This window comes from Fulmarus glacialis, unplaced genomic scaffold, assembly GCF_000690835.1.
Source record: "Fulmarus glacialis isolate BGI_N327 unplaced genomic scaffold, ASM69083v1 scaffold24924, whole genome shotgun sequence".
Classification (NCBI taxonomy): Eukaryota; Metazoa; Chordata; class Aves; order Procellariiformes; family Procellariidae; genus Fulmarus; species Fulmarus glacialis.
Genome location: NW_009210264.1, coordinates 2636 through 19426, shown reverse-complemented (window position 1 = coordinate 19426; position 16791 = coordinate 2636). Strand labels below are relative to the sequence as shown.

At 36.2% G+C, this 16791-nt stretch overlaps 1 protein-coding gene across 1 annotated transcript in view; it reads right to left on the bottom strand.

Annotated features, from left to right (window-relative positions):
• The window catches only part of LOC104076301 (ryanodine receptor 2-like), a gene marked incomplete at both ends in the record, with an annotated part of 30584 nt that overhangs the window by 11796 nt on the left and 1997 nt on the right, over positions 1-16791 (bottom strand). The window contains 3 exons of the mRNA XM_009577123.1: positions 8420-8515; positions 14551-14686; positions 15400-15583. Of these exons, the coding sequence (XP_009575418.1) occupies positions 8420-8515; positions 14551-14686; positions 15400-15583 (416 nt within the window). The remainder of the gene's footprint in view (positions 1-8419; positions 8516-14550; positions 14687-15399; positions 15584-16791) is intronic.

The window sequence follows — 16791 nt, the reverse complement described above, 5'->3', positions numbered from 1 at the left end:
CTCTGAATTAGAAAGCAGAGGTAAATTCCCAGTCTACCGGCCCACTGCATATAATTTTCTTTGTGTATGTAACAGCTATGCTGGGAGCCACAGTGATGTTCTTAAAAGAGCAAACAAATAGAAACTAGCATGAAACTAAGATGTGCAATAAAGTAAAGAACCACTAAATCTCCAGTGGCCCCTCAATTAAATACAATTCTAATCCCAATAAAGCAGCAGTCATTGCCATCAAGAATCATTAGCCTTAAAATGGTTCCCTGCAATAGGGCAGTAAAGCAGGCTCCCATGTGTACTGGATCAAGTCACCACTTGCTCTGGGACCTTCCACATTTGGCAAAGACGAATATTATGCATGTGGTTCATCATTGTCAGTTGCTACAGTTGTTGCCACAGTAAGAAAAGTCAGAGCACTGAGGGAAAGCCGAGAAGCAGTCTTAAACCTAGAGATATGCAATTCCTATTTGCCTTGTACATCTCTCATCATTCTGTCTTCATCCCTGTATTCAAGCCATGGCTCCAAACACTCAGCTTAACCCTTGCAAAGCAAGATCCAGAGCATGATTCTGTTCTTTGCCACGGTCTTTTTTACTGAAAGAAAAATGTAGCAATATAAACTCCCCTTGGTGTGGGGAAAAAAAATTCATCAGACAAAAATGCTGTCTCAGTAAGAGTACTCTGGTCTTTCTTTGATCCTGGTGAGGAAGAGATCGTCAGCCACTGCAGTTGAGTAAGACTAGGGTCACCTAAGAAAAAGAGTTCCAAACAGTTACTAACTGAACATGGATTTCATTGGAACAGGCTGCCCAGGTGGAGTCACCATCCCTGGAGGTATTTAAAAGACGTGTAGATGTGGCACTTAGGGACATGGTTTAGTGGTGGACTTGGCAGTGTTAGGTTAACGGTTGGACTCAATGATCTTAAAGGTCTTTTCAAACCTAAACGATTCTCTGTTTCTATGATACAGAAATACTAGATTTGAAACAGTCTTTATGCTGATCAGCTGCCTCCCTCTCACCTTAACATTCCAGATTGGATCTAAAGCTTACAGAGGGGAGCAAGTGCTTTTCTGTTAGATTTCCACTGGTTTTGAATAAACCACTGAAAAAAATGTGTATCATAAATAAATGATAGGTAATATTTAAGAATTTGAAGATTGTGGTTCATCCACATAACTGTCCTCAGTATGCATCCAAAGTTTTCTGAATTTGTAAACAGAGAAACAAGCTTTTCAATTTGTAAACAATAAAAAAAAAATAGAAATGCAAATTTAAGGAAAAACAGTATGTATTTGATTTGTCAGGGGAATTTTTACACAGACAGACATCCCCTTTCGTTTTTTTAAATAATTCCTGAGTAACAATACAATATAGTCTGGAACATCATAACTAACTGATCATAAAGCCTTTCACAAACCAAAAATAAAAATTAAAAGTTAATTGAGCAAGCATTTTAGAGACAACCAAGCAAAAATGAAAAGAAAAGCTGAAAACCAGAAACTCGGAACAGAATTTAAAGTAATGAGTATAAAAAAAATGTCGGAACCAATATATCTCTTTCTGCTAAGTATGAAATGCATGCTTATGCAGTGAATAATGAAATGCAATGAAATAACTAATAACTATGAAACAATTACAGACTGGTATTAAAACCATTATTTATGAGGAATATAAATGGCCAGGAATTCCAAGTCCAATCTATTGTCTTTTCAGCAGAAAATCCATCTGGAGAATTTCCCAAGTATCTTACTGAGGAAAGGAGTATTAAACATCATTAACAACTTATCATAGAAACAAGCTACCTATGCAAAGATATGCATTCATAGACTTAGGACATGTTCCATTGTTATGCACCAGCAAAGACTAAAATACCTTCAGTTCATGAATTTTTTTTTTTTTTTAGTTGTTAATTTCAGACCAACTTGTATTATGCATACTTTCATCTGGATCAAGGTATAGCTCTATTAAAAACAAAAGTAAAAAGACCAACACAACCAAAGAAACTGTAGACCTCCTCATAAAGAAAAACCAACAAAGAAATTATCTTATAAAGGACAGAAATTGGGCTGTGCAAACTTCTTACAGAGGCATAAAAATATATGAAGAATGTTATGAACAGTCATATGTCAACAAAGATTTTTAAATCTTTTCTTTAAACTTAGATTTTACATTCCCATCCTTGTTAAGACCAAGTTACTCTGCCAGAAGAGACAATGGTTACTTTTAAATTACTTGTTATTTGAAAGGTAGTTTTATTCTTTATTTCCCAAGAAAATCTAAATTAAAATGAGGATTGGAATTCCCAGTGACTTCAGTCATGGCTGCAGTCATCTGACTTCATTCAGATCTCTCGTTTTAATCTCGGACAACTTACAGCACCATCACCTTTTATCCCAATACTATTTAATGTTTTTTCCAGGGATCTGGAGGAAGATATACTGTCATCACTAATGAAGTGTACAGTTTACTCAAGGACTGAAATGTAGTAAAAGGTGGAAGGCAACAGATACAGTGACAATTTGGTTTATCTGGTAAACACGTTTCAAACAAAGCTTGTGTTTTAATATGTTTGAAAAGGAGTCATACGTATGTAAACAGAAAATGCAAGTGAGTCTGTACAGATATTGTAGACAATTTTCCTGTTCTGTGCAGTGGCTCCAAAAAAAGTCACAACCATGATATAATGAGCTAGACATGAACTCCAAAAGTGATTCTGTAGCCCCGAAGGTATAAGCAGAAACTCTGAACTACAAGTAAGAGAACATATTAAACCTGAATTTGGCAGTGGTATGATCTGGGCTGCAATAGATGTACACTTCCAATATTGACAGTAACAATATTGATAAGAAGGATAAAAACCTAAGAGTCATGAGAACAAGCTAACGGAGTAGATGCCCTGTAGCAACACAGCAGGAGCACAATCCACCCTGCCTGCCAACTAGACAGGCAAGGGTCACTTGAACATGGTAAAAGTTCCTAGCTAGGTAAGAAAAGTGTTACAAAAGGATCCTCCATCTAGAAGGGTAACCTGTAACAAGATCAACAACTTTATTGTGTGCCACAATGATCTGGGAATGAAGGGAAATCGCTACATTCAAAACTTGTTAATTTAAAATTTGCCACCTCTCATTGTAGCGCTGAAATACAGTTTTAACAATGTAAACAGTAATCCGATATGAAACGATACCACATAATGTAAGTGTGGTAACCATAACCTTGGAATTTTCAGATGTGTGTAGATAGATTCATAATCTTAATTTTGTCTTAAAATGGTATACAGAGTTCATTTTCTAGTCTTAACCTTTTCAATAACGGAAGTAAAAATACTTTGAAGATGTAAACATTCAATAATAAATGAATGTTATCAATTAGACCCAGCTGCCACAGCAACTTCTTCAATCACTGCAGCATCTGAATGCTAATTATCAAACACATTTTGTTCTAAGGGCAAATTCCCCCTATTTCAGAAAAAAATTGCATATGAATGTTCAATGTCTGTTTGGACTGATCCACTTCTAGATTGTCTACATTAAAGACAACTGGACCTGTTCCAATTTCATTGGAGTTGCTCAAGGCAGTAAAGCAGGAAGTATTGAAATTTAATACAAATATCACAAACAGTATGATATGCAGAGTTTATGATAAAGATGAGTGAAATTCTTTCTTAATGACTAACAGATGAAAGGAAGCATATATTTTCAGGACAACATGTTGACTCCTCTAATGTCATACTGTAGAATACTAGAATAAAATGCATGCCCTTTAAAAAAAAAAACCCACACAACTCAAAATCTGATATTATCTGGTTCCAAAAATCTTCACTTGAAGGATATTAGATTACTAACTTGCCCTATTCTATTTTTTATTACCTATGTTTTAATGCCTTTAAAATTTTAGGAGGACTAGTTAATCCCATCTGGAATATATTTCAGAGCAAAAGACTAATCTAATCTTAATTTATGCATTGAAGAGACAGCTGAAGCATTTGCATTGCATTATTCACTCAGCTCCTGTGATATCTCACTTCTAACATGGTCTACTCTCAGACACATTTATAGTTGTACAAATCTTCATTTTCTTTCTTTCTTTTGCTTCAGTGAAGATCAGGAACTGAATTAATTTCTAATCTAATTTATACAATCAATTCACAACTGCATTTCTGTAGTTCTGTAGCAAAAACACAAAACAAAATGCTGCAAAAATACTTCTATAAAACACTGCTGACTAGAGGGGCTTACACGTGCAAATGCCTCGAAGTCTCTATACCAGCCTCCACCTCCAGAGAAGAATAACTAACTTCTAAACCCTCTGCTTGCCCCAAGAGTTGCCAAAGGAAAAAACTTCCAAGAGGAGAAGCATCAGTGTATAACTGCTCTTTGCAACTGCAATTACCCACTGCAGATCTTGCCAATCAGCTAGTGAACGCCATGGCAGTTCACCCTTGGCACTGACACTTGACAATATTTTCCCACGCTGTTAGTCCATTCATCTCAGGAACAGATTCACGGCAAATAATCAAAATGCCTGTGAACGTTTAATGACAAAGCTGAGGGGAACACAAACACCTTATTCACCTTGTTTACTATAGGACACATCTGTTCTCATGGCTACTGCTGACCTTTTCAAGACTACTGAGGTAAGAAATTTGATAATATATGCCAAATGGTGATCTGCAGCTGAGACAACTCCAATTTTTACTTGCGATACTCAGCGATAGCAGGATATTTCTCACATATTAATGCCGCAGTAAAAGGCTGATAAGAACAACTCTGTAATGCCTGTGACATTTCTTTTCAAATGTCTAGCAGTCTAGCATAAACCAAAGAATTTTTACAATGGGGGACATCTTGTCTTCCTGGCATTCCTTCCTTAAGATGTCAATGAATCCAAGGACACATCTACCTATGGCAGAAGTATGATTCAGGAGTGGGAAGAACAGGATGGAAAAGGAAATTTTAATTCCTGAGGACAAATCTGTCATCAATGAAAAATTATTATTGAAAGGAAGATTATTATGTTCCTTCCAGTTCATGAAAAAACACACATCAAAACAACAATATGATGGGAATAAACTACAAATATGTAATCAGAAAGGTATGTTAACATTGTTCTCACTGTTGTTGTAACTATCCTGCCCATTGGTCTGACTACAAACCTTCCTGCCCTTTGAACTTAGTGTAGCACAATTACAGAAAATAAGGCTTGAAAGACTCTCAAGAGGCCATCTTCCAACAAAACAGTAACAAATATTATATATAACACAAAACAGTCACAACTGCAACTGGAAAACATTTCTTAGTCTGTAACTCTGAAATGGCTCCAGCTGGGTGAGAGCAGAGAACTGAAGAGGGGAGGGAGGGGAAATTATATGTATTAATAGTAATAACAAAGCAAAGTACACATGAACTACAGAGAGATGAAAAAACAGGTAACAAAAATTTAAAACTCAGCAATTGCTACACATTGAATATTTTTCAAATCTGTTGCTCTTCCTGCAGTGGATTCAGAATACCTTCCATGTGCTATTAATAATTAGCTCCTGAAATCCACCTTGATACCTACACTTATTGTGAAAAGATAAACATGAACCAGAAACAGAAGATCAAAGAATATCAGACAAGGGATATCGATTACAATAGGTAGAACCAGGCAATAAAAGAGACACAGGTTAAGACAAGTCTCCATCTGGTATTACAGTAAAACTATCATTACATTTAATACAGGAAGTTCTATTAAATTGGTTGGACTACAATTCTGAGCATTGAGGATTAATACAAATTATACAGGACATCACAAATATTTATACTGCAATGATCTTATATTCAAATTACAAAGAAAAAGTATAAATTAGAAGTATATTGACATTAACATTCATTAAAAAAATGAAACAAACTATTAAAATTGAGATTGCCTGTGGTAGCACAAGCATTACAAAATTGTCTTTAGCTTCTTGGTTGCTTACAATTCTTCTCTCCACAGGACTATTTTTTACTCATTATTGACTTAAAACATAGAATTTTCTCAACTTCTGTACTAGAAGGTATATTCCAAATACATTTCTTAGAAACATTTAGTGGTTTCTCCTAGTAGTGTAACTTGAGATTTGTATAATGGCAAAAAAATATATGGTTCTAGATTATGCTAGTGACCTATATAAAAAGTTGAAATGTCTCAAACCAAAATTGCTTTTACTGTGTTGTTATTTCATATGTTAACATTACTGAGCATTACATGTACAACTTCTCCAATTTGTATTATTTATATTTCTATATTTCCCTCTTCACTTTTAGTTACAGGGAGGAATAATTTGCAAGGCAAATTCCTTACCAGGTATAAGAGCTTAATTTTGACTTTGAGCTCCTGCTTCTTGTTTAACTTTTCTGTCTAGTGCATGTGAAAAATAAAGCTTTCTGGAAGAAGCTGTTAACATTTTTCTTATTTCACCTTTTTCATAATTTTTTTATTCTCCTGCCCTACGATTCACTTAATTGGCAAATCAAATATTAAGAGATCTCACCACGTCAGATCCATGTTTTCAGTTACTGCTGTAACCTGTAGAACTCCAAGAAGTATTACACTGGTAAGAATAAAATTTAGAACACTGACCTCACACTACGCATGTTTTTTTTATTCCAATAAATACTTTTACTAACCTTGAAAAAAAGGGTGGGGGGGATCAGGCTGCGATAACATTTCTTACCAATAGTATTACTTTGTTTTTTGATCTTTATGTAATCATCATCATGAAAAGCATGCTTGAAAAGAGTCAAAAATCATTCTTAAGAGTCCAAAACTAATCACTCTATTTGAATCTCATTTATTAGCTGTTGGGTCCAAGTTTGATACTGTCTACTGTTCAGATGCCTAGACGACATAATTTTGGCATATTTTCATGATGAAAAGAACAGTAATTAAATCTTCATGTAAGAAAAAACCAAAAGTTTGTATTTATATCAGTAAGATGGGGCAAGAGACTCAAGTATCACCCATGAAATCAACACTTAATTGCAGAAACATAGTCCTAGTATCTCTTCAGTAACTTTGAGATACACTTAGCAGAGGTTCTTTAATGCAATGAGATTTGTCTACCACTTGTTTACAAAATCAAACTACAGTGGCACGTTCCAAACACATACTTTTAACAAAAATAGAGTAGTATTTTTAAAAACCACAAAATAATTATTCTAATAAGCATTGAAGACTATTTTTTTTAAATAAGCACATGCCAAATGTGGTAATCCAGATAACCACCTTTAAGGTCCTGTTACAGACTACAATCATGTTAATAACTGCATTTAAGACAGTAAAGAGGTACACAGTAACAAGCTGTCAATGCCAACAGGAATCATATATTACCAAGAGAAATTCTTAAGATATTATTTACATTCACCTAACGTGCAGTGTTCACACTACTAATTTCTTATTCTGCTCAAAAAGTGTATTTTTCCAATACAGTCCAAAGAGTTGCTTTGATCAAGTTTAGTTGCAATATTTTTTTTTAAAATCCATTGGAAACATAAAAATACAATGTATTTGGTTGGCAGAGTAGGTTTATGGAGAACAGAGTGCTTCCAAGGAAACAGAATCCAGGATCACCATTTCAGTGAGAAGTACAGTACAGCTGAGCATAACTTCATCTACTTTCACTTTGAGCACCACAGAGACTAATTGCATCTCATAGACACTAAGGGGTTAACATAGTGGTTCAGGAGGAAGATAAGACTTTAGGTAATGATAATGAAAATAATTAAGCTAGCTTAAAGAATTTGCGTCTAAAGTGAGACAGAATTCCCAGATTCTCAAATCATGAATGTGTTTCAGGCATGCTCCTTCTCGTTAACTTCAAACAGAAGTTCAGACCTCAGGAATGAGAGAGGTGATTAAAAAGGGAATGTGTATGTATTAAGGAGGTAACACTGTTACATGCAAACATACAAGTATTTTCTGAAGACCCATCTATTACACATACTCAAGTAGAATACATGAACTTCCCTACATTACCACTACAGTCCTTCAAGAAGAGACAAATTATATCCATTCCATATGGATATAATTATATTTAGTTTGATGCCAATCCTGAAAAACATGCAGACCTCCAAAGAGAAGGGAAGGGAAGGTACTAGAATTAGAGAGAATTACAACAGAAACTTTAGAACAACTGTTTCGTCAAATGGTTTGTTCGCCTGAATTAAAAGATAACGTTACAACCAATTGGCCAAGGAAAAGGAAAGACTGCCAGAACTTAAGGTAGAACTACAACAGAATTCAATATATAAAAATGTTACAAATACAGATCTCACTTTAAATATAAATTACTCCGTCATAGGAAGAACTTCATGATAATTGGAATGAACAAGCATATTGCCAATTTTAAAGAATGAAAAACTGGTCAAATAAGGAAGTTAAAATACTAAAAAGCATACCAGAAGAGGCTTCCAGTCTTTCTAATCTGCTGATCAACCAATCAAGAGATCCAGAAAATTGAGCACAGTTTTTACGATTCCCTCGAATCAGAGCCGCTATTGGAAAAAGAGAGAGAGGGGGAAAAAAAAAAAATCCATTTAAAGTCCATTTAAATTAAAAGAATCCCTGTCTTGTCTTACCAGGACGGATACAGTAAGATTCTTAATCTTTAATTACTGTTGTTCTTGATTTAAGTTTAAATAATGCAAGTGATGGTTAGATTTAAGCATAAGAAATACCCTTTAAGGTATTTGAATTATTTTGGCTTTACAATCACCTCAATAATCCCTGCAAAATGCTCTACATGAAGTAGCCAGTATTGACACCACAGAAGTCAGTTGCTACTGTAGAAACAAATTTCTGTAAAACAGTATTCTTTTAATGACAGGAAACATTGGAAGAGCAGAATGTGAAGCCAACAACATAGGTGATTAATGTAAATTATTTTCTATTGATACAATACCTTTGTTCAAGAATAATACGAACTAAAACAAGATAGATGTCCAGCAACTGTTTGTCATACTTTTGACAGGGCTGTAGGGAGGAAGTAAATGGTTTGAAACTGTTTCACCCTCATGCTTTGAGCTGAAGATTGAAGTAGACTGAATGCATGCACTGACTTGGTGGGTACAACTGACTAGAAATCTCACTGAACACTGTAGGCACCCACAAGCCTGCCCTGTCCTGGAATGCTTGTGTTTGCATGTACGTGCATACACATGAGCTCTCAGAGAAGAATCTGTTCTACTCCAAAAAAAGAGTGAGGCACTAACGTTTCTGTCTGGTGTGTGGAACAGTGCAAATTGCTTTTCTTAAGATTGTTTTCCAATTTTGCCAACAAAATATTTCAACCTGAAATTTCTATGGTTATTTTCAGCAGCAGAGACTGTTGGTCCTGCTAAGAAGCAATGGCCTCTTAAAATCTATGTTTTATTGCTGCAGAAATTCCCTATGTTATACTGCAACTATGTTTTTATGCTGTTTCATTTATAAAAGGTTAAACTTACAGACTTGTGACATAAACATGATATGAAACTGTATCTGCAGAGGGGAAAAGCAATCTTGGAGTTAGCTGCAAACAAGTTGCTGCACTGACAGTTTTGTATCATGAGGAAAGAAACCAAAATCCAATTGCTTCATAGTCAAAACCAAACCAAAACAACAACAAAAAAACCTAAACCAAACAACCAAACAAAAAAAAAAAAAACCAACCAAAAAAACCAAACCAAAAACCAACCCCTAACAAGCAAAACAAACAAACAAAAACATTCTCTTGCTGTATTATATGATATCAAATCTATACCCTGAAATCTTACATAGTTAATTAATCATAGGTATTTGAAAATACTTGGGAATCATAAGAGGAGGAGCACCTTGTTAAGACACCAATTAGAACTAAGGAACACCTGTTTCTGTAAGTGACTTTTTTTATTGATTATAGGCAAACCGTATAATCTCACCGTGTTTCAGGTACGAACATAAAATGAAGGCAGTAATAGTTCACTGCTTAACATGACATCAATAAATTTAACTTCATTAACAGTAATAAGAGACAGATGGTTTCATAAATGCAGCTAAGCAGAAGTTTGTGAAAGGTTAGTATTCAGTGGTTAAAGCTGTGCATTAAATGATGCACACAGACACTTAACAAAAAATAATATTCAACAGTTGCTTCTTTTATTGCCCACTACTCTGAACAAGACTAGCATCCAATTTTAAAGAAATAAAAAACAAAAACAGGATGTGGTCAGTCAGATATTAAAATCAGATCATTACATATACTCCTGCGCATCTTTGGTGATACAAAAGGATCAAATATAAGTTCAGAGTGATTGTATGTATTTGTAATAGAGGAAGGACAGATGCCTTAGTAGATATATGGCAATCATTTTAAATGGAAAGAAGGTAGATTTAGATCGGATATAAGGAAGGAATTTTTTATGATGAGGTGGTTGGACTACATGATCTTCAAAGGTCTCTTGTGACGCAAACCATTCTATGATTCTACAATTTTTATATGTGATAGTATCCAGTCTCAACTGAAAGTCTGTAAATGCCTCCATTCTCATCACAGTGAAATACATCACAAGGTCAATGATATGACAAAAGCCATGAATTGTGGCATCACAGTTTACTTTTATTTATGTGTAGAATCAAAAACAAAGTACTGTTTGCTGAAGCAAGACTGAGCAAGCAATATCCATTTGTCATCCATGCAATTACTGTACAGCTCCAGCATTATTCAGAACAGAGCAACGTAGAAATTCATTACAGCCACATCAAAGCCAGGCTTCTTAAGCATTAGCTGCCAGAAGATAATGCAGTTAGGGAAGTAATATAGGGGGGTGGAGGGGCACGGAGCCTGGAAGTCAACAAAAGCTTGTGCACTGTTCTTCTCACTACAAGTCCATGGAAACAATTCTTGGTATACAGGACAAGTAGGCTCTTTCAGAAGGTATTTTCTAGCCTTGTCAACTGGAAATTTCAGACTTCTACAGAAATGATTCAGCAACCAAGCCACTACTTCCTCCAGTCTATCTGAGCTGTACTTAATGTAACAAGAGATAAAACAAACTAAACTGTTGCAAAAACGTCAACACTGCCCTACATCTATGAATAACCCAACCACAGACTTTTATACTCCATCATCTACACTCTAAAAGGTCATCAGTTGATTTCATTGAGACATTTACTCTCTGGACCTAGTCTAGATACTTTTAAATGTTTATAATTCCTGCCATAACTTCTTTAATTGATTCTTAATAACTCAACTACTTTAGTATACATGAAATAATGTATACAGTAACCTTTAAAAAAAAGCCTAAAGTAGATTCACTTTACTTGGTGGGCATATATGAGCTGAAAGATAGATTAAGATGTAAAAATTTTACCAGTGTTCCTTCTGGATGATCTTTTTATCTCAAGGTTGGAAAAGCAGACATCCCTAAAAATCACATTACATAATGTCACATTTTCAAGCATTCATTCACGCATTAAGGTGAGTAAAGAGAGAAGCAGAGGGAGGAAAAACATAACAGTAATACTGGGGTGATGAGAAGCTCACACTAAGATTTAGTATCATTTTCACTGTGAAAGCTTAGTTTAGTTTCATGCACCTTTTCCAAATTTTAACTGTTAAAGATAAAATTGCTACCCTTTCTGCCTACTAATGGTTGAGATATCCTTGAAAAAATTCAGACTAAACAATCTGGTTGTTTGCAAGTGTGAAGACAGCCAAAGCTATATGGGGTTGTTTTGTTTTGTTGAAATATAGTTAAACCAGCAAGAAATATTTTCTTCTTTTTCTATAATAGCTCATAGTCTTCTGAAGGAAGATAGACATTGGCAAAGATAAGTGAAGAATGGAGTTGTAACATGCAAACAAAGATGAGAAAGTCCTATACTGGTTTGAAAAACATAAGACCCGAGGAAAAAAACAAAAAAAAAAAGAGGGAAAGGATCTGGACACTCCACTCAAGAACCTACAATATAATTCACGTTCCCAAGTCATAAAATTTCTCCATCATAAATCCACTGGCAAAAACTCCCATCTACTTCTGAAGCAGTTCTTCATCTAGAATTACAATGTAAAGGACAACAGTGTACCATTGTTACAAATTACTCTTAGCTGAAACCAAAGCAGTCTGATGTATCTGAAGTTCCAGTCCTGCTTTTGACCCATATGCTGGCTGACTCATTTGTCACTATGCTGCAAGTTACAGAACTGGAGAGAGGTGTATAGAGTGTGTAGTTAGCTTACAATTATAAAAACCATGGAAATCAAAAACATTAAAATTACCTTATAATGTTCATAAAATCTAGCAATCCAATGTTAGGAAATGCCACTTTTGGTCACCTTTCTGACCTGTGCATATGCATCATGCTACAGTCTTCAACTACATAGAGGTGATAGATCTCAGCAACTCCTCAACCAGAATGACAGCCAGAGGAACCGCGTGGTACTCTAACAGCCTGTGGCAAGAATGGTGACAGCAGCCATTGTTCAGCTAGCTCTTTCTATGATTTCTCGGAACAAAGGAGAGGGTTTCTGGCTGTCTCAATGATATTTACTGTGTCAACTTCTATTTCCTCTGACAGAAAAGGTAGTGGGCCAGACAGAAGCACCTCATTGGTTTTATCAAGGGCTGTGCACCATATGCTGGTTATCCTTTTTTTCCCCCCAAGATTATTTTCTTCTTCAGGAGCACAAGCTGATGGACCTACTTTGACTATGGAAAAGTTTTGTAACAGTACTACATACAGAACTCCTGTCTCAGTTACCTCACTTTACTGTTGGGTAGTAAGGAGAGTTTATGTGAAGTGAGGCGTGCCATTAAAATTTCATTTTCTGTGCCTCTGAATTCGGAGGAATGCAAATTTTCAGTATGCCTTGCACACATTAAATACCGCTAAATATTCTGAAAAAACGTCAGATCCCACAGCTCTTAATTTGGGAACTAGCATTGGTAGTCTTTTTACCTAAATTTCCCCCTGTATCTGTTCCTCTGAGTGAACGGGAGATAATACCTTCTATTTGCCTTATTACAGAAGTTTCCAACAGAACACTTATTAATGGTTCTAATTATTCAGATCACTAATCATAAATGGCACAAAAAAACCTTCAAGATAATAGCTTTGTTTTCCAAACATGAATTAAAAGGCTTACAATAAATAAGGTTCAATGCCACACACCGAATAGCAAAGAGAAAATTAAGTATTATAAGTACCAGTAATAAATGAGCATTAAATAAGGAATGGGTCCTATAGAAAAACTAGTATGTGATCATGTTTCACAAAGCATACCCACAAAAGAGCCATACTATACACACTAACGTTCATCTGGGCACTTCGTAACCACTTGACTCACTTCATTTTACAAACTCAGTATTCAGTTGTGGAGATTTTAATGGAATTGATGTATGACATAACATTACTTGTATACCTTTTCAATACCAAATTTCTCAGGAATGAGATTTTATGAGTATAAATGATACATAAAGTGCTTTATGTTTTACTAGAAAGTAAGATAACAATCCTGCATGAGGACTTTGCCCAAACTCAAGCTTTTGCCAAAACACGTACAAGTTCAAAGGCAAGCAGGCCCTCACATTAGAGCTGGCGTGTAACAGAAAGAAAGCAGCATAGGCACACTTGTGCACCCTGCACAAAGGACTGCTTAATAGCAGGAACACATTACTGTCCTCAGTCACTTAAGGTCAATGTTAACATTATTATTTAGGCTTACTTATGGCACTGAGAAAACCTGATGACAGAGGAGGAAGGAATTGGTCTCTTAGGCAGTACAGTTTCCTTTTGTAGACAACAACTCGGCAGAAGTGAATATGCAGGCAGCTATAATAGTGGATTAATAACCCTATATAATGAGTCATAGTAGAACATAAATAACAAACGCAATTCAAATTGGTAAGCAAACAAATCAGGCAATTAAATGCTACTACCTAAATAGAAATTTGACGAGGACACTAACACTTAGATACTTACAGAAGGTATTATGAGATTTTCAGTGACTGCAGGTGGACAAGACCTTCATGAAGTGCTGCATCTAAAAGAGTGTACCTTTCCATGTTACACTGTATCCTCGTATAATGCTGAAGTCACTGGTCATTAGTGACTAATAAAAGAGGTCTTGGTTATAGAAACTTTGGATTTATGTTGCAGTTCTGCAGCCAGACGTGTGAAAAATCAGCGACTTCTACAAAACTGACTGCAATGTCATGGCTCCTTAACACAGGAATGACATATTCACATATATTTTTTTCACATTTTTGGGCAGTATACAAGATACATCAGCAATACGATGATATGAAAAAGCAATCATTCATTTAATTGAAATCAGAAACATGTTATTTATCATAATAACTATTATTAGAAAAATCTCATTATTTGAGTGTTTTTAGTGTATTTTATTCTCAACCACATGCAAGGACCTGGAAATGCAAAAATCTTGTTTAATTTGCATCCTAAATTTCTACACAGTAGAAAATCTTCTATACTAAAACAGGTACGTGGGGTTTTTTCATGGGTACTACTTTGAGCTAAAACAATCCAAGTAACGCATAATATGTCTTACCTAGTAATTCATACAAAGAATTCAGAATAGATTTCCATGCTTCTCCAGCTTCCTTTCCAGCTACATCTGCAAAATGAGCTGCACTGCTGTATACATTCAAGCGATCAATACATTCAAGAACAAGGTTGATCATACCCTAAAAAATGGAAAGGCTCAGATTGTCAGAGAAGAAAAAAAAAGCATTGTTTAGGTGCAAGCACATAAGATTTTCAGAAATCTAAGAAAAACAAAACATGAAAGGCAGGATATGCAAAACACAAGAATATATACATGGAGTCAGACAAGTGGAGCCAAACAAACAATCCCTATGGAAAAGTTTTCCTTGACTGTGATAACAAAAATTTACCATTCAGGATGGTCAAAATAAGACAAAAAAATAAACAGCATGCCAGACATAATTTTAGGCAAGTTTCTCTTCTAGAAGGCATTTAGATATCTGACTAATTATAGGCAACTATCACTACCAGAGAAATAACAGACAATATTAAACAAAATACTTAAAGCACACTTATTAAACCAAAACATCCTTCTGCATCAAGAAATTAAGCTATAACAGAAGAAGCTAATTCACACATAAGGAGTAAATTATGGTTAGAATTCAGGGCACAAGGTCACATTAATACCTAATTTTTTAAAAAAAAGGAAAAAGAAGCAAGGCCTTAAATGTATTTCTTTAAATATACAAGAAAATCAACAGATCTAAAGAGATTATAAATGTAGCAAGACTCTTACAGGACAAAAAAAACCACTGCAAACATACTCCAGATTAGACATTAACACTACAGACACTGCGAGAGAATACTTGCAGACAACGTGATGGAAAACCAGGAGTAAAACTGAGAGAAGTACCTCTTCCTGGAAGAGGTTCTGGCGATTCTTCAGTGCTCGGAGCCTGTTTTGTTTGTCTTCATGCTCCAAATGTTCATCAGGGGGGTGAAAGTAGCCAATCAAGTCCTGAAGGCTCAGACTGACTGACTCGATAGGCAAATCGACTATGGAAGACTTTGCTTTCTTGCTGAGAGCATCAAGGCCCCTACAATAAGATGCAAAGTCTCCTGAGTATGGGAAATCAATTTATTTTATCCTTTAAACCACTTATTGGTTTAAAAGTGAAGTTTGTTTAGATGTCAAAGCTCAATTCATTTTCTGGCAGCTAGGTAACTTCTCAACAATGATTTATGTCTGTCCCATTCTCCACTTAATGATCCACCCCTCCCTTCCCAAACAGAAACAGGAAGCATCAAAAATGTTGCTTCCCTTAAATACTTTTGAAACCCAGAAAACACATTTTAATACTCTACCTACACATTTAGCAGTATCAGAGACAGACCAAAAGACGAAAAGATGATATTGTAAACCTGTTCTAAGCATCACGAGGCTGGAATGGACAGAAGTCAAATGATCAATCTTACAGTGCTGAAGAGGGCCCAGCTAGTCCATACAGGCTCTCAAGCATGATTCTAACCTGTTCTTAAGCCATCTTCCTTATGCAGCTCTTCCATACACTTTGTCCCCGCACTTCATTAGCCTTTTTGTTTCCCTGATACACAATACAAGCTTGGCCCTGCTGAAGTCCATGACCATCGTCTCCTAGAAGTGGGGGGCAGACCGTTCTCATCCATGCTGCACCTGCCCCTTGCTTAGTTGAATCCTCAACAAACCTCATAATCCAATTTTTCCCCAGCGCTGTGCTTTCTGGACCCCTGATATACCTTTCTCCTCCATTTAAACCTCATCTTTCTTGAAAGATGGCTGTTGCAGCTGAGACCTCACCAGCACCACGCAGCAAGAGGAAGGCAAGGGCCTTCCCTTGCACCTCCCTGGCTCCCCTCAGGAAGGCAGTGGTGGGCAGGGGCTGGGCAGGGGGGCTGCCCCAGTCGGGGGTTGCAGGACACCCACCAGAACCTCCTGGAAGGAGCAGAAGGAGTCATGAGGGGCAGAGAAACCAGGGGTGCTGAGGGCCTGCAAACACAGCGCCCATCCTCAGAGAAGAAGGAAAGATCTGGAGGATCCCGAAACTCTGCGGGAGCCAGCCAGGGCCCTGAAGCGCTGGGAGAGGAGCAGCCCTGAAGGGAAGGGCCCACCCTGTGGCACGCAGCGGGGGAGAGCCGGAGGAGGGAGCTTATTTGACACTCATGATTACTCTTTTGACTCATGCTCAATTCTGCCATTGTAAAAAGGGTTTTTTGCTAGCATATTTTTGAGTAAAACCCAGCTATGTAGCAAAGAGGTCCTTTTTGT